Source organism: Eucyclogobius newberryi, unplaced genomic scaffold, assembly GCF_026437365.1.
Source record: "Eucyclogobius newberryi isolate DKJ021-1_F unplaced genomic scaffold, fEucNew1.0.hap1 SCAF_15, whole genome shotgun sequence".
Taxonomy (NCBI): Eukaryota; Metazoa; Chordata; class Actinopteri; order Gobiiformes; family Gobiidae; genus Eucyclogobius; species Eucyclogobius newberryi.
This window is the reverse complement of record NW_027315779.1, coordinates 23034481-23052301: the sequence shown is the minus strand read 5'-3', so window position 1 is coordinate 23052301 and position 17821 is coordinate 23034481. Positions and strand designations below refer to the sequence as shown.

Below are 17821 nucleotides of genomic sequence, written 5' to 3'. Positions count from 1 at the left end.
AAAAAAAGGTTTATGAGGTTTTAAAAGACGAGCAACAGAATGCAGAGTATAAACAGCTAATAACAGTTGATGTAACAGAAATAAGGGGCCTGCTTTTTCCATTAACTAAAGCAAGGAGAAGATTTAACCGGAGTCATCCTGTTAATGAACTGCATAAATCTGAGTAACCTGCCATGGATGGAGAGCTGCGTTTCTAATTAAATCCGTGTATGAGAAATGAACAGGATGTAAACACAAAGGCCAGAGAATACACCCTATAATAAAAAAGCTGTCTAGCCAAATTATACAGTATATTATTTTGATCGTAACATTCAACAAGAGCTCTTCTGACCTGCTGTCATTTGTACTTTGGATTACTTTGGATTATTTACTCAGTGATAATCTATATGGTAAAAATGTTTTGATTGGTTAGTAATAGCCTTCATCTGATATAGCATCCTGTATATGTTGTAAGTCAATTATGTACTTTTGGGTTCTGCCCTGGTGGTTTGTGTTCTTAAAGTAATCCTGAGCTAATACCTAATTTACAAGCTTTGAGAAATTATACTTGTTTTAGCATTTTACAGATGACAACCCAAGAATGTAATCCTAATTAATCCAAGGCAAAGGCTGGAGTTATAGCAAATAGATTTGCGCAAAATTAAAGTGCAAAGATTGGGTTTTTATAAACTCACTGATGGCTCCCAGACATGCTCTGTGGTTCATGATTGGAAATTGGATTAAACGCTCCCATTATTAACTCTACTTAGTGTTGACCTCGCCATTAAGTGACATGCTTTCACCTGTAAATTGTCCTCTGAGCTCTGCCTCCACTTCAGCTTGTCGGTCAGTGTCTGTTTCCACTTGTACACACTGACCACGGAGGGCCACTTCACTTGGCTCTTCAGGCTGCTCAGGTCCGGGGCCCAGTTCTTCAGAAGCTCCATAGACAGGCGCTTCTTCAGGGACCCATGTCGCTCACTCCGGGGAGGTGCCAGCAGGTTTGGGACACTGCCTCCATGAAGAGGAGGACTGAGTGAAGAGCTGCTGGTCAGACTCTCCCAGCGCCGTGTCAGAGCAAGGGTCATAGTTCGACTTTAGTCGCTTTGAATGCTCACCTGAGTAAAAGACTAAAAGACTTAAAAAGAGCTAATTGAATAAAATTTTCTCAGTAAAATTAAATTGCACAAATCCATTGAGGCTGTATGACTGCTCCCACTGTAATCCAAAGCCACCTTTTATCCAGGAGAAACAAAAAGTGTATATGTACTTGTCCCATTCCACAGTGCAAACTTTACACAGGGGGATGTTAGAACACAGTGTGGAGGGACAGATGGGTGATTTAGCTCTAGGGGGTGTAAGCCAGTAGAAACACTTGCATCACATACTCAATATATCCGATTGGGTGAGAGCAACAGCACCGGGCCACAGACGTGAATCCGATTGGATTAGGCAGAGGACAGCACTGTGTGCTGGAACCACTGATATAAATCACATGGAGGCATAATTAATGCCTCAGGGAAGTGAACTCTGTCAGGAAGCCAAAACTAGATTAGAGCCAGATCAATGGAGCACTTCAGGAAAGAGGTGGAGCTACAATGGCCCATCCACACACCCACCACTAACATGCAATAATGAGTGAAAACTAGATTTAACAGAACAGAGCAAAGTAAATCTGGCATATTGAAGTATATTGAAATTGAATACAGCCACTTTAACCTTTTGTGTTGGTGATAGCAGGACACAGCAGCACTTTGATCTGCTCTGTCTGAGCCTCTCACACTTTGTGTTGTCTGTCTCCTTCACTGGCTCATTTGTCACTGACCCAGGTGTCTCTCTTACAGTCCTTAACCATCTCTGCCGCACAGCTACAAGGGACCCTGGAGAGGACGACCGCATACCGGCACACCTCACGCCCTGGACTACATTGCCTAAGAGTGTGGGCTAATGGCAGGATTAGCCACTTATAACAACAGATGCACACACAATCAAATAGAGACTTTAGAAATCTGTAGTAGAAAATCACAGATTATCAGAAACAGAAGGTAAAGCCTATGTCACATGCTTTTAGGCACTTGACACTGGCCCTGGAAACCCGACATTGTGATCATGCTATTGGAGTGCACATCTATTATAGAGAAGAGCCTGTTCCCCCGCAGAAAATGGCTGGTTTGCCATAGGGACACAGTCAGATTCTACCACAAGAGATGGGTGAGGGAATGAACCTAGCAACACAACTCCACTCACATACTACTCTCCTGTGTTTGCAATAGAAAAGGTTATGTTAATACTGTTTTTGTTACAAACCAAAACTAATGCTAAATATGGCAATGTAGTGGTCAATCATCACTCAAACGTTAGCATGGCAGTGAGATTCATAATCAATGGTAGCAAGTAAAACATATTGAGTATGGACTGAGTTCAGAGGAGGCCAATAAACAATTTGAGCCACAGTTGAGGTGGACACAGGGGAAACAAAGACAGCTTCACTAATCACTTGAGCAAACAGACGTCATTCAGGTGCTGCTCCAACAGATGCCTGGTGCATTCATCTCAAACCTCAGTTCTGCGTCATAAGAACATGAGTGTACACAACTCTTAAATGAGTGATTCAAATTCACAGATGATGCAGTCAGATTCTTCCGAATGATCATCACAAATTATAACCGTTTCCCTAAAATGATTTATTTGTTTATTGGAGTTCTCGAGAAAGCTAGTGAGTGATGACTCCACTAATGGGTGACTTCGAGGACTTCCGTTTTGTGGCAGTAATTCAGATATCAGGGTGAGCAGACAGTGAGCTCGAGGGTCCCTGTGATACTCGTTATTAAGGTGTTTGAAATGAGCTGGAGTTTGCTGTGGCCAGCTGTACAGGCTGATTCATTTGTGCTCTTTGGAGACCAGGCCGCTGTTTGAAGTGGAAAGCCAGGTAGCACTGAATACCTCTTGCACATCAGACTACTATCAACTGTGTGAACATATACATATATTTATATATGTTATTCATTTAAAAAACAAAACAGAAACTCTGAAATCAAAAAGTTAATTTGAATACATAATTATTACATTAGTGTTAGCCAGAGGTTTTTCCGCTGTTTTTTAGTTTCCTATTCCTCTCTTCCACTGTTAATCTTTCAGAACTTACATTGTACATGGCTCATAAGAAAACAAAAACGTCAATCACAAAAATGAGCAGAAAGCTTTCATGTCCTGCACTTTTTACCGATGACTCACTGTCCAGCTCAAACCAAAGCACTGCTCTTTCCCCTCACCATGATACACCCTCAATACATCTTTTAGCTATAGAAAGAAAGAATTATCAACTGGTTTCTCCATTTTAAAAGCAGACTGATGACCGACAGAGGAGTAGACTATATAGATGCATTAACTCATTAAATTAGTGGGCCTGAAAGGAAATCCTACAACACAATATATTCAGTCGAGCTTGGATTCATTAAATTACAGCTTTGCTTGTTTCTTATTTGTAGGGGGAAAAAATCCTTCATTTTTTGTCGAGAGATGACACATGGATCAATTTAGATTGTGTCAAATCACTGAAGGGAGCACTTTACAAATACCTTGTATTATACTACAGGTCATGTATCTGATTTAATAATACAAAAAGGCAAAGTCAATGAAAGAAATAAATCTAAAACCACTTGTCCAAAAAAGGTTGTAAATGTAAATTACTGTTACAACATGAGGGGGGTCGAGAGTCTATACTCTATAAAAATAACTTCTCTACAGCTCTTTTTCTTGTGTTCATTATAAAACAAAAAATATATAATAAAAACAAAACCCTCAGTTTCACAATGCGTAGACCTTTTTCCAATAAATGCTGGGGTTAGCCAATAAAAGTGTGCTATTTGAAAATATCCCAGCGATCCAATTAGTTGCTTTCCAGCAGTGCACAAGAGGTGCAGGTTCCATACATGAGCAAATTTGACTTGTTTCCATAATGCTGTGTATACATGTCATTCATATCAACTAATGGTCTGTAATCATATGTGTTTTGAGTTATTGCATTTGGGAATAACAGCAACTATTTCACATTGGAAACTGTCTATGTACATCTTGTACATTGTCAAATACATGTATATTTGGGAGTGCATGGTTGCAGAGCGTTTAAAGCTCTCGCCTCCCTATAAGGTGTTACTATGGGTTCTCTCCGGGTTTTCCAGCTTACTCCCACTGTCCAAAGACATGCATTAGGTAAATTGGCAAATGTAAATTGGACCTACTGAATGAATGTGAGAGTGAATGTTTGTCTGTGTGTCTATGACTCTGTGTTAACCCTGCAATGAACCCCTGTCCAGGTCTAACCTAAGGCCCAAAGTCACTGAGACAGGCTCCAGCGGATAGGCTCCGCGACCCCTAACAGGAACAAGCGGTAGAAACTGAATCAATGTATATTTGGGCTTGCTCTAGCTGGAGCAACAACATTTCTATTGTGGTAGTGTACACATTTTTCATACAAACAATGTTGATAGCAGACAAGTTTCATCCAGTTGTTTTCATGGTGAAATAATGCACTCCACTTCACGGTGTGTATGCAAACTCTGAGTTAGCTTATAGCAGAGTGTCGCTCTGGCAATGCCAAGCGCTGGTTACAAGAAGCTCACTGATCTTGATTCTCACCGGCAAGAACAATTACACAAAAACACCACTCCAATTATAAAAAATAAGTCCAGTACTATTCCTATTAGAAGTATGTTGTAATTAACAACATGAACACATTTTTATGCCAACAGCAGAAAGATTGTACTATATATGAAATTGATTAGTAAATAAGTAGTGTTTTAATTATTGTGTTTAAAGTAATAGTAGATTTGAAAATGATGCTTAAATCTAACAGTAGCAAATCTGTGGTCACCTTACATCAGCTTCACACATAATGCCCATTACTGTGCCCTTCACCATGGCCTTTAGGTGCTGTGCTCCTCCACTCATTCATCTTCAGCTTATGCCTTTCACACAAGCATGTTTGTTGCTATAGCAGCCTTCTGCTTTCTGTTCAAGTCAGCATGGCCTTGGCACACACTGCAGGGGTCCTCAGATTACGTACATAGAAAGAGTATAATCAGTAGGACTGATGCCGCAATTAAGGATGGGCCAGTCCTTGTACAACCACATGTGGGATGACCAAGAGGGCAAGGACTGCTTGGCCCTGGAAGGATGCTTTGTCCTGGGTTTGAGGAAAGTACTTCAACAAGTATCTATAAGAAGAATGCCACTTTACGGACTCAGCCATCTTCATATGGGATTAAAATTGAATAACTCTATATTGAAACATTTGCTTGAACAACAATGAGCTTATTAAAAAAAAAAAATTGCTTGGAAAATGTGTTCTGTGCCCATTCCAAATTAGGACGGATGAACACTTGACATTCCTGGTGCTTGAACTGACAATAGTCCTACCTTTAGGAAATGTTCACTGGAAAAAAAAGTGTTATAAAGCTCTTTTCCCACATCTAAACAGCAATTATAATAGGTGCCAAGCTCCCTGTTCTCCTCTACAGAAATCCCTCAGATATCAGATGACTCCTGGGGGAGCTTTGGCAGTGTCTGAAGTTGGTCGCACGGATGGCTGATGAGAAGATGTTGGTGAGGGGAAACCGCTGCTGATGGATTGAGATAACTGAGACAGGCAAACGCGAGCCCTGGGTACCATAATGAGAGCTGCTCTGTCCCTCTGCGTAGGCAGGGTCAAAACACAAAATTTGGCTTTCCCAGCAGTGGCTTTTGTGTCCCTCAATGCTCATTCTCATCATCTGTAATGAGGCAGAAAGGATGCAATTGAGCAAAGTCAACAAATTAAGCCCTAGTGTTGGACCCGTAATACTAACATCACCAATGCTATTTATCAACAGGTGAATCTAACTGGAACTACTCACCATACAATCACTTCCATAAAGCACTTAAATTGCCTCTTTTAATTAAAATAAACTTGACTCCACATTTAAAAAAGACCGTACTATCAAACACCTCAGACATAGTTTTTCTCAAACAATTTTCACAGCAGATATTTTACCTTGTCGTCTTTGAGCATTTTGGCTTTCCGGCTGTTCTGCACGAGTCGCCTTCCTAGCTTCTTGGCATACCAAATTGAGGCAAACATAGCGACAGGTAAAATGATAACCTCTCGGTGCGTCTCCGATGACAGCGCAAATGGTTCTAGCCTCTGCCCATCTGGACCGACTGCTCCTTATCAGCCGACTGTAGTGCAGAGAGAGAGCAGAGGAGGTAGGGAGGGTGAGCCGGGGAGGGAGAGAGTCTCGGGGAGAGCGCGAGTGATGGGGACGGAGGAGAGGGAGGTTGCTGTGGAGCGGAGGAGGAGGAGGAGGAGGGGGCCGGCCTGTTCCACGTGGAAAGAGCATCTTCAGCACCAATTGCAACCTGCTAGAAGCGGGCTGGCAGATCCTACAGGTGGGGGTGGATGGGAGTGGGTGGGAGGTGCTGTATTCTCTACCTACGCCAAAAGCCACTCATCATTCTACAAAAGCAAGGTATACAATGACACTGTTGTTTGATAGGTCTTCTGTTGTAAAGAATGATTCAACTTGCTTACGTTGCATTCTAACTGGGGGGTTTCGCTTTTTCCCAAAAGGCCCTTGAGTCATGGGAGCTCATTTATTAGTCCAGTTTTAACTATCATATTACTTGTTAACTCTGTCAACCGCGATAAGACGGTGATTTTCAAATTGGCTATTAAAACTGTCCTCATATGCCACACAGTACCCTCAGTCAGGAATATGCACCATTTTTACTCATTAGTTTAGTCATAGTTCAATTCAGGTATCGCATTAAATTAAAGAAATTAAACCAAAGATCTTAGCATAGCTTTGACTAGTATGAAAGAAAAAAGAAAGATTAGTTATGTATTTAATTATGAAGATTTTTGTGTTTGACATGACCAATCAAAAATTCTGAAAATAATACAAATTTAAACTAAATGTCAATGTTTTAGGAGCACATACTGACGACATTATGAAGCAAACATTTGTATAAATATTTTTTCGATAACTTGAATGCCTTAGTATGTAACATTTAAGGCATAGCAACAGTAATTCATAAAGATAATCAGATGATAGATCCTCCACCAGAAAAATACCTTTAAACCTTAAACAAGAAGTCATCCCATTTTTTCCAGACGAGAAAATCTATATGAACATGTCGGCAAGTAATCACGGTGAAAAGCAATGACAAGCTTCTTTTCATGGCCAGGAAGATGGATCATCAAATGTGTCTGTTAGTGAGAATGAGGAGTTATCAATGTGTTTCATTAGCGGGGCAGGTACTGACATTACAACTCATAATGAGCCATATTAGCGCCATGCATCACCTTTACACTTTCTCCAATCTGTTTCATTATAAGACATTGTACATTGGGGCTTACGTTGAATGCTCTTTAATCAATTGGTGCATCTAAATAACAGTGAGTAAGCCCGCGTCAGCTGACAGAAGGATTCCGGACCATCCTCCTAATAACATGTTGTCCATCCATCACTTAAAGACTCCCAGGCTAATGGGCAGAAAAAATTACACAACTGTGCCCCATAATAGTAGACTATAGGTTCTGTGTATGACGTGGCACTGAGTCGACGCTTGGCTTGGCTTGTACTGGGCTGCACTCTGCCAAGAATTACCACAGATGGTCATATATGATTATCAACGACACAAACGCAACACATGGACAAAGATGTTACTTATGTACTCAAAATACAATGTATTAGTAACATTTGATGAGATATGTGGCACTAGTGACACATTTCAATGTTTCCAGGTACCAGTATTTGAGCGATACATAGTTTCCAGTACCTGTTGCTGTATTAATCATAACATAGAATGATAAAACAGGACTACAAGAGGCAACGACAACTGCACAATTATGGCTGCATTTTTTTTTTTTTTTTTTTTTTTTTCACAATAAAAATGTTCACTCAACATTTAGCTTTTCAGATGTTGTTGATTAAGTTGAATTTTAAGTGTTCTCCCTATATGTCTCCTCATTGAATGGTATTGCTAATCAGGGCATTTGAGTCAATATTAAAATTACGTTGTTAAATCTGACCTTTACTTGATAAAACTTTCCTGTTGATTATATCACCGCTTGATTATTCAAAATATGACTTAATCCTCCAACACCATTATTATTCATGTGAACTTCCTCAGATAGAATGATGCCAAAGTTAACATTAGACTAATTTGATTATTGCCATTCATTCATTCATGAGATTGACCATCCACTCATCAGCGCCAATAGTATCTGTGACAGTGAAAACCATAATTATGTGGTTGCCATGGCACCTGTCTGTGGGTGGGACGCACAGGTTTAGGCAGACTCTGCACCTGTGCGGTTTGTATTTCATAGGGAGATAATAGAGAATCATGTTGTGAATTACATCAGTTTTTAAAGTGTATAGTTTGCTGAATTGTAAAAAAAACAAAATGTATTTGAAAAATAAATAAATAATTGCTATATAAAACATTTTTTACTTTTACTTCAGTTGAAAGTTAACAGTAAATAACCTACTCACAATTGCTGTTATTTAACAGCTTGGCGTTTCATTTGAGTGTATTTTCCAAGCCCCCGGAAGCCAAGATGGCCACCATTGAAGCCTATGGAGCTGCTCATTGGCGCATGGTTCCAAAAAAGTTTTTTAGTTCCGCATTACTTCCTGAACACTGGAATATCTCCTCCCACTTTTGTGACGTCATCGCCGTGAGGCTTTGGCGTCGGGAGCGCGCACGTCACAGCAGCGTGAAAGACTAAGAGTCAACACGGACTTTTGGAATAATTCGGCTTGAAATAGTCTGTTTACGTAACGTATAATGATGGATTGTTATATCCATCTATAAATATACATGTATCATGTTGTAAAGCTCTGATATTTAAGAGAATTATAAAGAAGTGTTAAGATAAAAAGTCCGGTTTAATGACAATAAATTATTTAGAGGTGTAATAATGTCCTCATCATTTTCTGTAGTTTTTGATTTGGGTATTAATTTTGTTATTAACTTTTCAGTTATTTATTTACATAATATAATTTGGCCAATATGCATTTTTTTAATCAGATGAGAAGAAATATAAAATATAATCATCGATTCTGTTACATAATTGAGTTAAGCAGTATTTAGTTATATTCAGTTTCCTTTTGTGTCGTTTTTGTATCATGTCAATCTTTAATAAATACAAAAACACATTTGTTTATTAATGTATTTAATAAGAATAATGAACATGAATGAACTTGTTCAATAAATGCAAATCTGATTATAACTACAAATGATAAATTGATTTTAGCCAGTTTTAGTTGAGTTTTAAAGCTCCAATGAGTTTTAAAGCTACAATGTGGGAGTCCCTTATTAAGGAGTTTTGGAGTCTGTACTGTTCATTATTATCATCATCATTAATAGAATCAGAAAATGTATTGCCATTGTCAAAGAACAGAATTCACAAACAGTGGAACTTGCTTTGGTGATTCAGTGCAACATAAAAATATTAACAATGATAAAACAACCTGTATAAGTCAAATAGAACATACTGAATAAGATAAGATATTCCTTTATTGTCCACACATGAGGAAATTTTGTTGTTGCAACACAGTAGATACAGAGGAAAAGGACAGATAACTTATAGGAAGTTTAAAAAACACTCTTAATAGATTGATCTTAATAGAAGAACTCTTATAAACAAAAACTCCTATAGACAGAACCTCTCATACCTTAATAAGGAATGGAGGGGGGAAATAAAGATAAAGATAAAATAAAAACAGCTACCGTAAGACAAAATAATACTAATAATAATGGTAAAATAAACACTATTTTTACATCAGTTATATGCACATGAATGTGACATTATTGCATTAAATACTGAATATATCTCAGTATTTAACAAGACTTTGTTTCCATGGCTACGCAGTCTTCTGTACTTCAATAAACTCCTCCGTTCAGCTCCATCGTATGACTGAGAGACAAAAGGAACATGTCACAGCTTTAGATTATACAAGTCACATAACATACACTTCATATGTTTTAGATTATACAAGTCATATAACATACACTTCATATGTATTAGATTTATACAAGTCACAGAACATACACTTCATATGTTTGTCCTGAAGCTGCTTCACAGACACATGTGACACAGGAGTGTCTCTTTTGAAGAACAATTATCATTTAGTTTTTTTTGGTCATAACAAAACAGACATTTTATAAATTCAAAGTACTGATTCGAGGCACAAGTTATTATCAAAATACCTTTTGCTTTGGAGTCGTCAGGAGTTTACTTGAGATGACTCTGTGTCTGCAGTGACCTGTAGTGACCTGTAGTGACCTGCAGTGACCTGTAGAGCTCTGGTCAGCACAGACAGACTAAACTCACTGGTCAGCACTCTGAAGATGAGAAAGATACTCATTAGAACATTGATATATTATGCATATTTAACGGAGTTAAATGGAATATGTTATTGACAGATTTACATTTCGCTCTGTAACACAAAAGTTTCTCTTTTCACATTAATTTTTAAAGCTAGAACCAAAAGTAATTTACTTATGCATAAGTTTAAACCTTAGAAGTTAGAACATAACTGACATGTTTGCTAAATCTCTACATATTCCATGGAAGTAAATCCATGACATTCCTATAGAAAACAAGCGTGTGCTTTGCTGTTTAAACACAGCACACGTCATTATTAAATGGGTAATAAAACCTTAAATGTCGTCTCAGCCCCTGTAAGTACAGCACTGTCACTTTTACATACGTTTACATTTATATATGTAAGATATGACCCATTATAGCAGGTTATATTAGAATTATTTGTAGTTTTTGATTGCACATCATACAAACATCACTTTATTTCCCTTCTTTCTCCAGTTTTCCTTGATCTGTGCATAACCTCTTGTCTCTTAGAACATTTAGTAAGAGAAATAATTAGTTATTTATTTGCAGAAGCACGAGCCATCACGACGTGTTGTTGCATCTTTGTGTAGCTAAACTTTAGCTTACGTTAGCTCGTGTTAACTTGTGTTAACTCGTGTTAACTGTGTAATCGTTGATTTACACTAAACATGGAACGATGTGTGAAACGTGAGGAATGACAAACAAACACAACTTACGTGTATCGTGGTCTCGTCTCGTCACATGTTCTTCTGCTTGTGTTTAGTTTCCGTCACATGTTCTCCTGAGGCTCGTTCATGAGGGTTACGTGCGCGCTCGGTGCGCGTACACTGTTCACCGGAAGGTTAAAAATGTATTTTTTAAGTATTTTAGAAACAGTTAAAGGGTGAAATTCCTTATATTTTATTTTTAGACTAAAAACAATTTAGCATGTTTGGTAATTTTAGAGGCCGAACTCCTGAAATGGTCCGACCAAAAGGCTGCATTCTGCGAAGTGGCCACTACTCAATTTGGAGCCAGAGGCAGAGGGGGCGTACCCTATCCAGATAATATAATACATCCATGGTATTTTCATGTTTTTAGACTCCATTTTAGATGCTTTGCTTGCTGTACTTAAAAAGGTTGTAAAATGCAATACAAATAAAGTTTGATTGAATGATGAGAGCATGCATGGCATCTATGTAAATTTATAACAATAGCATTGCTGCTGTGTATAATACACACACTTCAGCAGCACAGCAGCCGTTTTAGGTGATGAGCTGAGTGTGAATTGGCTTTGGTTAGAGAAGACATAGGTCTTCATCGAGGGACGACACAGAAACATGTTTGAATATGAAGATCCGCCACTGGTGAAACTTGCATTTTCACAAAACCTTTAATTAATAAATTTAATTTAATTAATTAATATCACATATCACTTTTTCAGGCGAACACCACGGCTGTGAACCAATAGTACAGCTTAGATTTTAATAGAGAACCAATCAGCGAGCAGAACCGCACAACAAATCCTGATCACAGTGGAAGATGGTTAACATTTATTTCCAATTGTTTTTCAAACAACAAAGCTGTATATTTTGTGCTGTGTCAATGTGATACTACTGCGTATATGTTTCATATTCATATCTCAAAACATCACGCTATGGTGGAAATAGTTTTACAGGGTGCATCCACACAGACTTAAAAATAGTTACTTTAAAACTTAAACCAGCTCTCTTTTGTGGACCGTTTTAGTATTAATTTAGTCATTATGTTTGTACAGTTTCTGTGAGAGAGGCTGCCTAGTTGCTTATCAGGCTCAGAAAATAAGCATAACCCTGAGTTGTATAACTTAGTTAATTTTTTAAGGTGTTTCTTGCAGAGAACAATGTGCAAATGCACTGTATGAGTCCCAAAAAGATGATCTCATAAGTGTAATGTTGATGTTTTTTGTTATCCAGTTTCATATCGGGCCCAAGGATCGAAATTCAGGTAGGTGAGGTTTGTGCTGTCAAGAGAATATTTCCAGACGCTATTGGCTGATAGCAGTGAACACACATGGTGATAGCTGTGAGAAGTACATGGCAACAAAAGTATTTAGATTCCCTGTTAAATGCAAATCATGTCAGCAGAAAACAGGGTCTTTCTTCCATGGAGATCTATCAACTGCATGAAAAAGGCCCACCACTTATCTCTACCATACCCACATTAACATTATAGTAAGGTCAGTTTCTGGATATTATTTTAGCATAGCATCTCGCCTTACCATTCCGAGGTTGGTTCTTAGGCACATGGGCTTGTCAAGGTTGGTTAGTCTGAGGCCGACCCCGTTTCTCACCAACTGTGGCTGAGTGTGATCGGTTGTCAGGCGGTACAGGAGGAGGCCTTGGCCATCTGGAGAGAAGGGCCCCGATGTCCCCAGGGTCAGCTCCTGTCCTGTACGTGCCAATGCTATGTGTGAGTACAAGTGTGGAGGTTTGGATGGCTAGAGTACTCAGTGGGAATTAGGCTGATCTCGTCAAGCCACCCTTGGCCTTGGTAAGGAGGTCAGTGGTCTGGATTTGCATTCGCAGCACGAAACATGAGACAATCTTGCAGGATAACCATGGGCCATACTGGTGGGATATAAAGGCAACGGGGTTTGTGTGCAAGTGGTGCAAAAATTGAACATTGAGTAATTTTTGCAGGCAGACTGGGAAAGAAAGCAAATAAAGCATGGCAAATTGTGAGCCATTCAAAATGATTGCAGAGTCATTTACTACAGAAGTGCATTACGTGAGCTGGAATGGTTGGTGCTACACCTGTTCAGATGGCAAAGGTTAACATTCAAGTCAGCATTCTTATCACAATAGCAATTTTTTCTGCTGACTTCAAGATTATTTTGGTACATACAGTACATGCCAATCAGAGCTGTTGAAAAGCATCATCAGAATTTACAAATTAAACTCTTTCTGGGATATATATAATATATAGAGTTGCATAAGGAGCAGCAAATTGTCTACAAGGTATGTGAAAACAGATATTTTCTGGGCTCTTACGCGTCGTACAACTCTGAGTAAGATAATGATGAGAAAAACTTATAATGTGACTAGAAGTTTTTAAAGTTTATTTAGCATATAAATGTCTCCTTTAATAGTAGAATCTATTTCAAAGGTACTCATCTGGACACTGTTTTAATAATGATGTTAAGTTTTTATTACTGTACTATTGATTTTAATTTGACCCGTTAGCTACCAAACCATAACCTGCAAAACCAAGTGGAAAGCCGAAATGTCTTTTTTTTTTTTTAGCACAAGAGATTGGCAGAGAGGAATTGAGATTGAAAGTTAACGCAAAATAAGGTAGAATCCAAAAACAAAACAAATAACAAAACATGACTCACCGAAGCATCAACAATTTATCATTGTTTAAGCCATGAACATGAAATTGTATTCAGAAGCACACTGTAGCGGTTTGTGCAGTAAAGTTCTTCAACAAAAGTGCAATTTGGTGAAAGAGTGAAAGAGGGGATAGAAGTTCTGAGTCAGTACATTTTTATGTGCATTTAAAACACATAACATAACATATGGGCCTGGGTAAGTGGTACAGTTGACTGCTGACAGAACTGGACATATTCCTGAGTGATGCCAAATCACGAACTGCACTTTAAACTCTCCACACCTCCATTGAACGAATTAATACAATTAAAATGAAATACAAATCCTGGAGGGTCAAGCAGAGAAGACTGCACAATCCCAAAAACTTAATTTGGACAGTCTGCTTTTACAGTCCGTGTCGCACACTCTTGGAATCTGGTCCCCACAGAACATAATGTGAAACACAAAGGCATCAACATGTCATTGGGTCATTGGGAAAATTAGCCTGTATGGTTAACTGGCACATTTATATGGTGGACAAACACATATTAATTAATGTGCTCTGTCTCATATGAAATAAAATAAAAAAAAACAAAATTATTGCGTAAATTGTTATGGAATTCTGTCTACTTTATTGTATGTTGGCAGCCATCTCCAAAATGGAAATACAATTATTATCAATACAAACTATAGTTACATTAGTAGGAATAGATAGTAAATCTTTTGATCATCTTCTCATACAGTAACACATTTACAACGTAAAATGACAAATGGCAAACTTACACACCATTTATTATTCATAGCAAACCCAGTTCAGAATTTTTTGCTATGGCTGTATTTAAATTTAAAGCACATTTGCCGTTCACCTGCTCTCTCCATAATTCACGGTTTTATTCTTGCAATCAACAGTGTACTTAAGTGACGACAAGCATGAATAATTAATGAGGGCCTAAGCATCTGTCCAGTGACTCATCAAAGAAACACGAGATAACACAAGTGCCGCTACTGCATATGATCAGTACATGAATGGTAGTACTTTATATCGATTACTTGAATTTAAAAATAATCAAAAAATGCATGCACAGAATCTACGTATGTAACAGCGTGTCTTTGCCTGGTAATTCTGGCTGCATCTTCATCATGCTGTGATTCTGTATGGAGCACAATGGTTGTCAGGAGGAGGAAGTCTATGAGAAGCTGAATTTGTCACCTCTTTTATCTATAGTAACCTGCTGCTGAGCATAATATGACTTCAGAGCAGCCTGTCATGCTTCTATGCCACACACAAAAGATGCTCCTTTATACAAAGGTTAACTCACAATAGTACAACAGCTAGCTATTTAAAAGGTATGTGAGAAGTGAGGTGAACTAGCTTTATGTTTTCACTTCTGACAATTGTCTGGTTTATTCATTTACATTTTCTTCTGGCTGCAACATAGTGCTTTGTGGCATTCAGTGATGATCTATCTAACACCAAAAAACAGAACATTTCATTTTTGTTCATTGTAAGCACAATATAGGTTTGAACAGACGAATGTCGAGCAGTAGATCTTATTCTATTTCTATTTGTGAGAAATTAGGCAAAAAATGTGCACTGATGCGTCAAAGCAGGATTTCTCAAACAGACATTAATAACTCAAAACACAACTCCAAGAAAACTTGGTAATAATGATAATGATTATGTGTCCTTGTGTGTGAAATTGCAGTTTGAATGGTTGAAATTGGGCAGCTAATTTTAGAGAATATAATTTCTTCTGAAAACAACATAAAATGCTGTCTTCTCTGATTTTTATAAAAACTTCGCCCGCACCTTATTGTGAGCTGTGTGAAGTTAATGACGTTGTTGTTCTCTTAGTTTTGCAGTATGAGTCTTCTCTCAACGTTCAAAATCGCTCCGCCATATTTTATATTTGATCCCTGTCTGCATGGTGAGTAGGCCAACGAGGGAGGTATAGTGCCATTTTCAATAGGGCATCGACGTCAATGAAAATCTTGTCCGAGGCTAAAACCTTGTGACAAACTAGTACGTTATAACTTGTTTAAAGGGGATGATTCCCACTCAGAACAGGATTGTTATGAACAGCCTTGAGCTCCAGTCGTCCTCCATCTTCTGATTTGAGAGCCTTCATCCACGCAAGTACTAAAAGCAGTGTGTCTGTTTAATAGCTTTCCATTTCCCTCTCATCTGTATTTCTTTTCAAAATATTGTATCAACTGTTAAATACACAGATTATTATCTGAGTGTTGTGATTAGGCTTCATTTAGAGTCCAACTGAGGATCAGCAAAACTATTTTAAGAGTCGACCGGCTAAAGTGCAGAAAATGTACCTCTTACAGAAAGCCACTAAGAGCAAATCAATTCTGGAGGATCCCATACTGGGTTTGAGAGCAGAATCACAGGCATGGATGGCATGATGGTTTTGTGGGGTTATTCACGGAGTGTCATCATGACCAATCCAGCAGCCCATCATGAGAAGAGGTCTGCCACACCGGCTGACATTTAGGCTCTTTTTGTATTTGTGCACATCTTTACTGCAAAACAAGAAAAGCAAGACATTCACAGACGGATGTACAGTGCATTCTGCAGAGAGCCACAGAGCACATACACACAATTACAGAGCCATCTGTGAATGTGCGCTGGGGGAGTGTAACACCGTGTCAGCCATGTTTGCACTCATCTGATTGCAATGAAGAAGAAAATAAACGGCAGCATTTACATTTTAAAAGTTTTATACCAAAAATAGTTTAGAAGTCTAACTTTTACATGTGTAAAAGCACAACACGAAGTTTAGTACTCCAAGGAACAAAACAAATCCAATGAAATTGTTTTGGACAAGATTTGCAATTATATTTTAAATGTTCCAGTCACAGATAACAATGCCCATTTGGAACACACCCAGGGATATTGACAGCTGAGAAGACTAAAATATGGTTAAACTAATACAAGAATTACATGCATTTCAGAACATGTCTGAAGAGGTTGTTTTCGTATGTATTGTAGGATAAGGAGAGAACTAAAGAGGTAAAGGAAAACAATAACAGACTATGACAAGAGAAGCTCACTAATCGAAAATCATATTTCTACCTGAAGAGACTCAAATGAAGATGAAGGTATCCGTTGGGAGGTAACTAATTAAATACAACTAAGAATGATTTGATGACACTGTATTGATACATACATTAGCCCTTACGGCCCAGTAGGGAATGTGAATGTGAATATTAGCCCCAAAGTCTAGACTCTAGTGTTGAAAGAAAGAAAGAAAGAAAGAAAATGAGACTGCAAAATAGGGCTGAAACAAATGATCATTTTGTAATCGATTAGTCTAGCAATTATTCTTTCGATTAATTGTTTAGAATGTGACAGACCTGTGAATTAGATTTTACCTAGATAAAGCTGAACTTAAGCTGTTTTACGACGTCCTAGTGGAGATTATTTTACAGCCAAATGGGTTTTTTAATCCAAAAACAACATCTACATTTTGTAAATTTTTGGCATGTTTTATAGGGGTTAAGATAGGTGAAGGCTTCCAGGCTTAAACTTCACTATATCTTCAGCCAAGCCAATTTGTGAACACATAAATCTTACAATCAGAATTTAGTGTCATAAATAAATCATAAGATAAGGGGCCCACCAAAATGTTTTGTAAAAGTGCAATTTCATAAATGTAACAATTCATACTGAAAATTGTATTTGCTAATTGCACAGGTACAGGGGCAAAACACCCAGACATAATTTAAAAACTGTGACAGAAGCCATGATAACAATCAATTGGTCAGACGAAGATGAAGGGAATTTTATAGAATCTTTTGATGAGTGGAAGTCTAGACAGTTCCTCTGACCCAATTAAAGGGACTGAAAAGTGCTGGTTTATCAACTGCGTAATGAATATTCATGGTTTTTCTATGAGGGCGAGATTTTTTGTGCAACCTTTTCGATGATAATCCCTTCCTCCAAATCCTACCCATCTCAGCCATGCACGCCTTTTCATCAACTTAATGGAAAATGCCTCTTAATATTGCAGCAGGCTAAATGAAGCAGCAGCATTTCACAGAGCCAAAGGAAAGTGTATCATTAGACTGAGACGTGTGATGATGTAACTGTACTTTCAGCCAT

At 38.2% G+C, this 17821-nt stretch overlaps 1 protein-coding gene and 1 long non-coding RNA gene across 28 annotated transcripts in view; both read right to left on the bottom strand.

Moving 5' to 3' along the window:
* dlg2 (discs, large homolog 2 (Drosophila)) overlaps window positions 1–17821 on the bottom strand; it is a 141617-nt gene that overhangs the window by 51304 nt on the left and 72492 nt on the right. Inside the window, exon 1 of one of the 27 annotated variants that reach the window (XM_072446864.1) lies at window positions 6011–6116. The exons of 24 other annotated variants lie outside the window; for them this stretch is intronic. In XM_072446864.1, the coding sequence (XP_072302965.1) occupies window positions 6011–6097 (87 nt within the window). In that variant the 5' untranslated portion in view covers window positions 6098–6116. Of the gene's footprint in view, window positions 1–782; window positions 1093–6010; window positions 6117–17821 lie in introns of those variants that run through there. 2 more of the 27 variants (XM_072446866.1, XM_072446857.1) reach the window with 2 other exon arrangements.
* Window positions 9506–11168, bottom strand: LOC140361163 (uncharacterized). Its single transcript, XR_011926954.1, has 3 exons — window positions 11095–11168; window positions 10237–10371; window positions 9506–9943 (listed from the first exon to the last, which is right to left on the bottom strand). It is a non-coding gene; the product is annotated as an uncharacterized lncRNA (long non-coding RNA).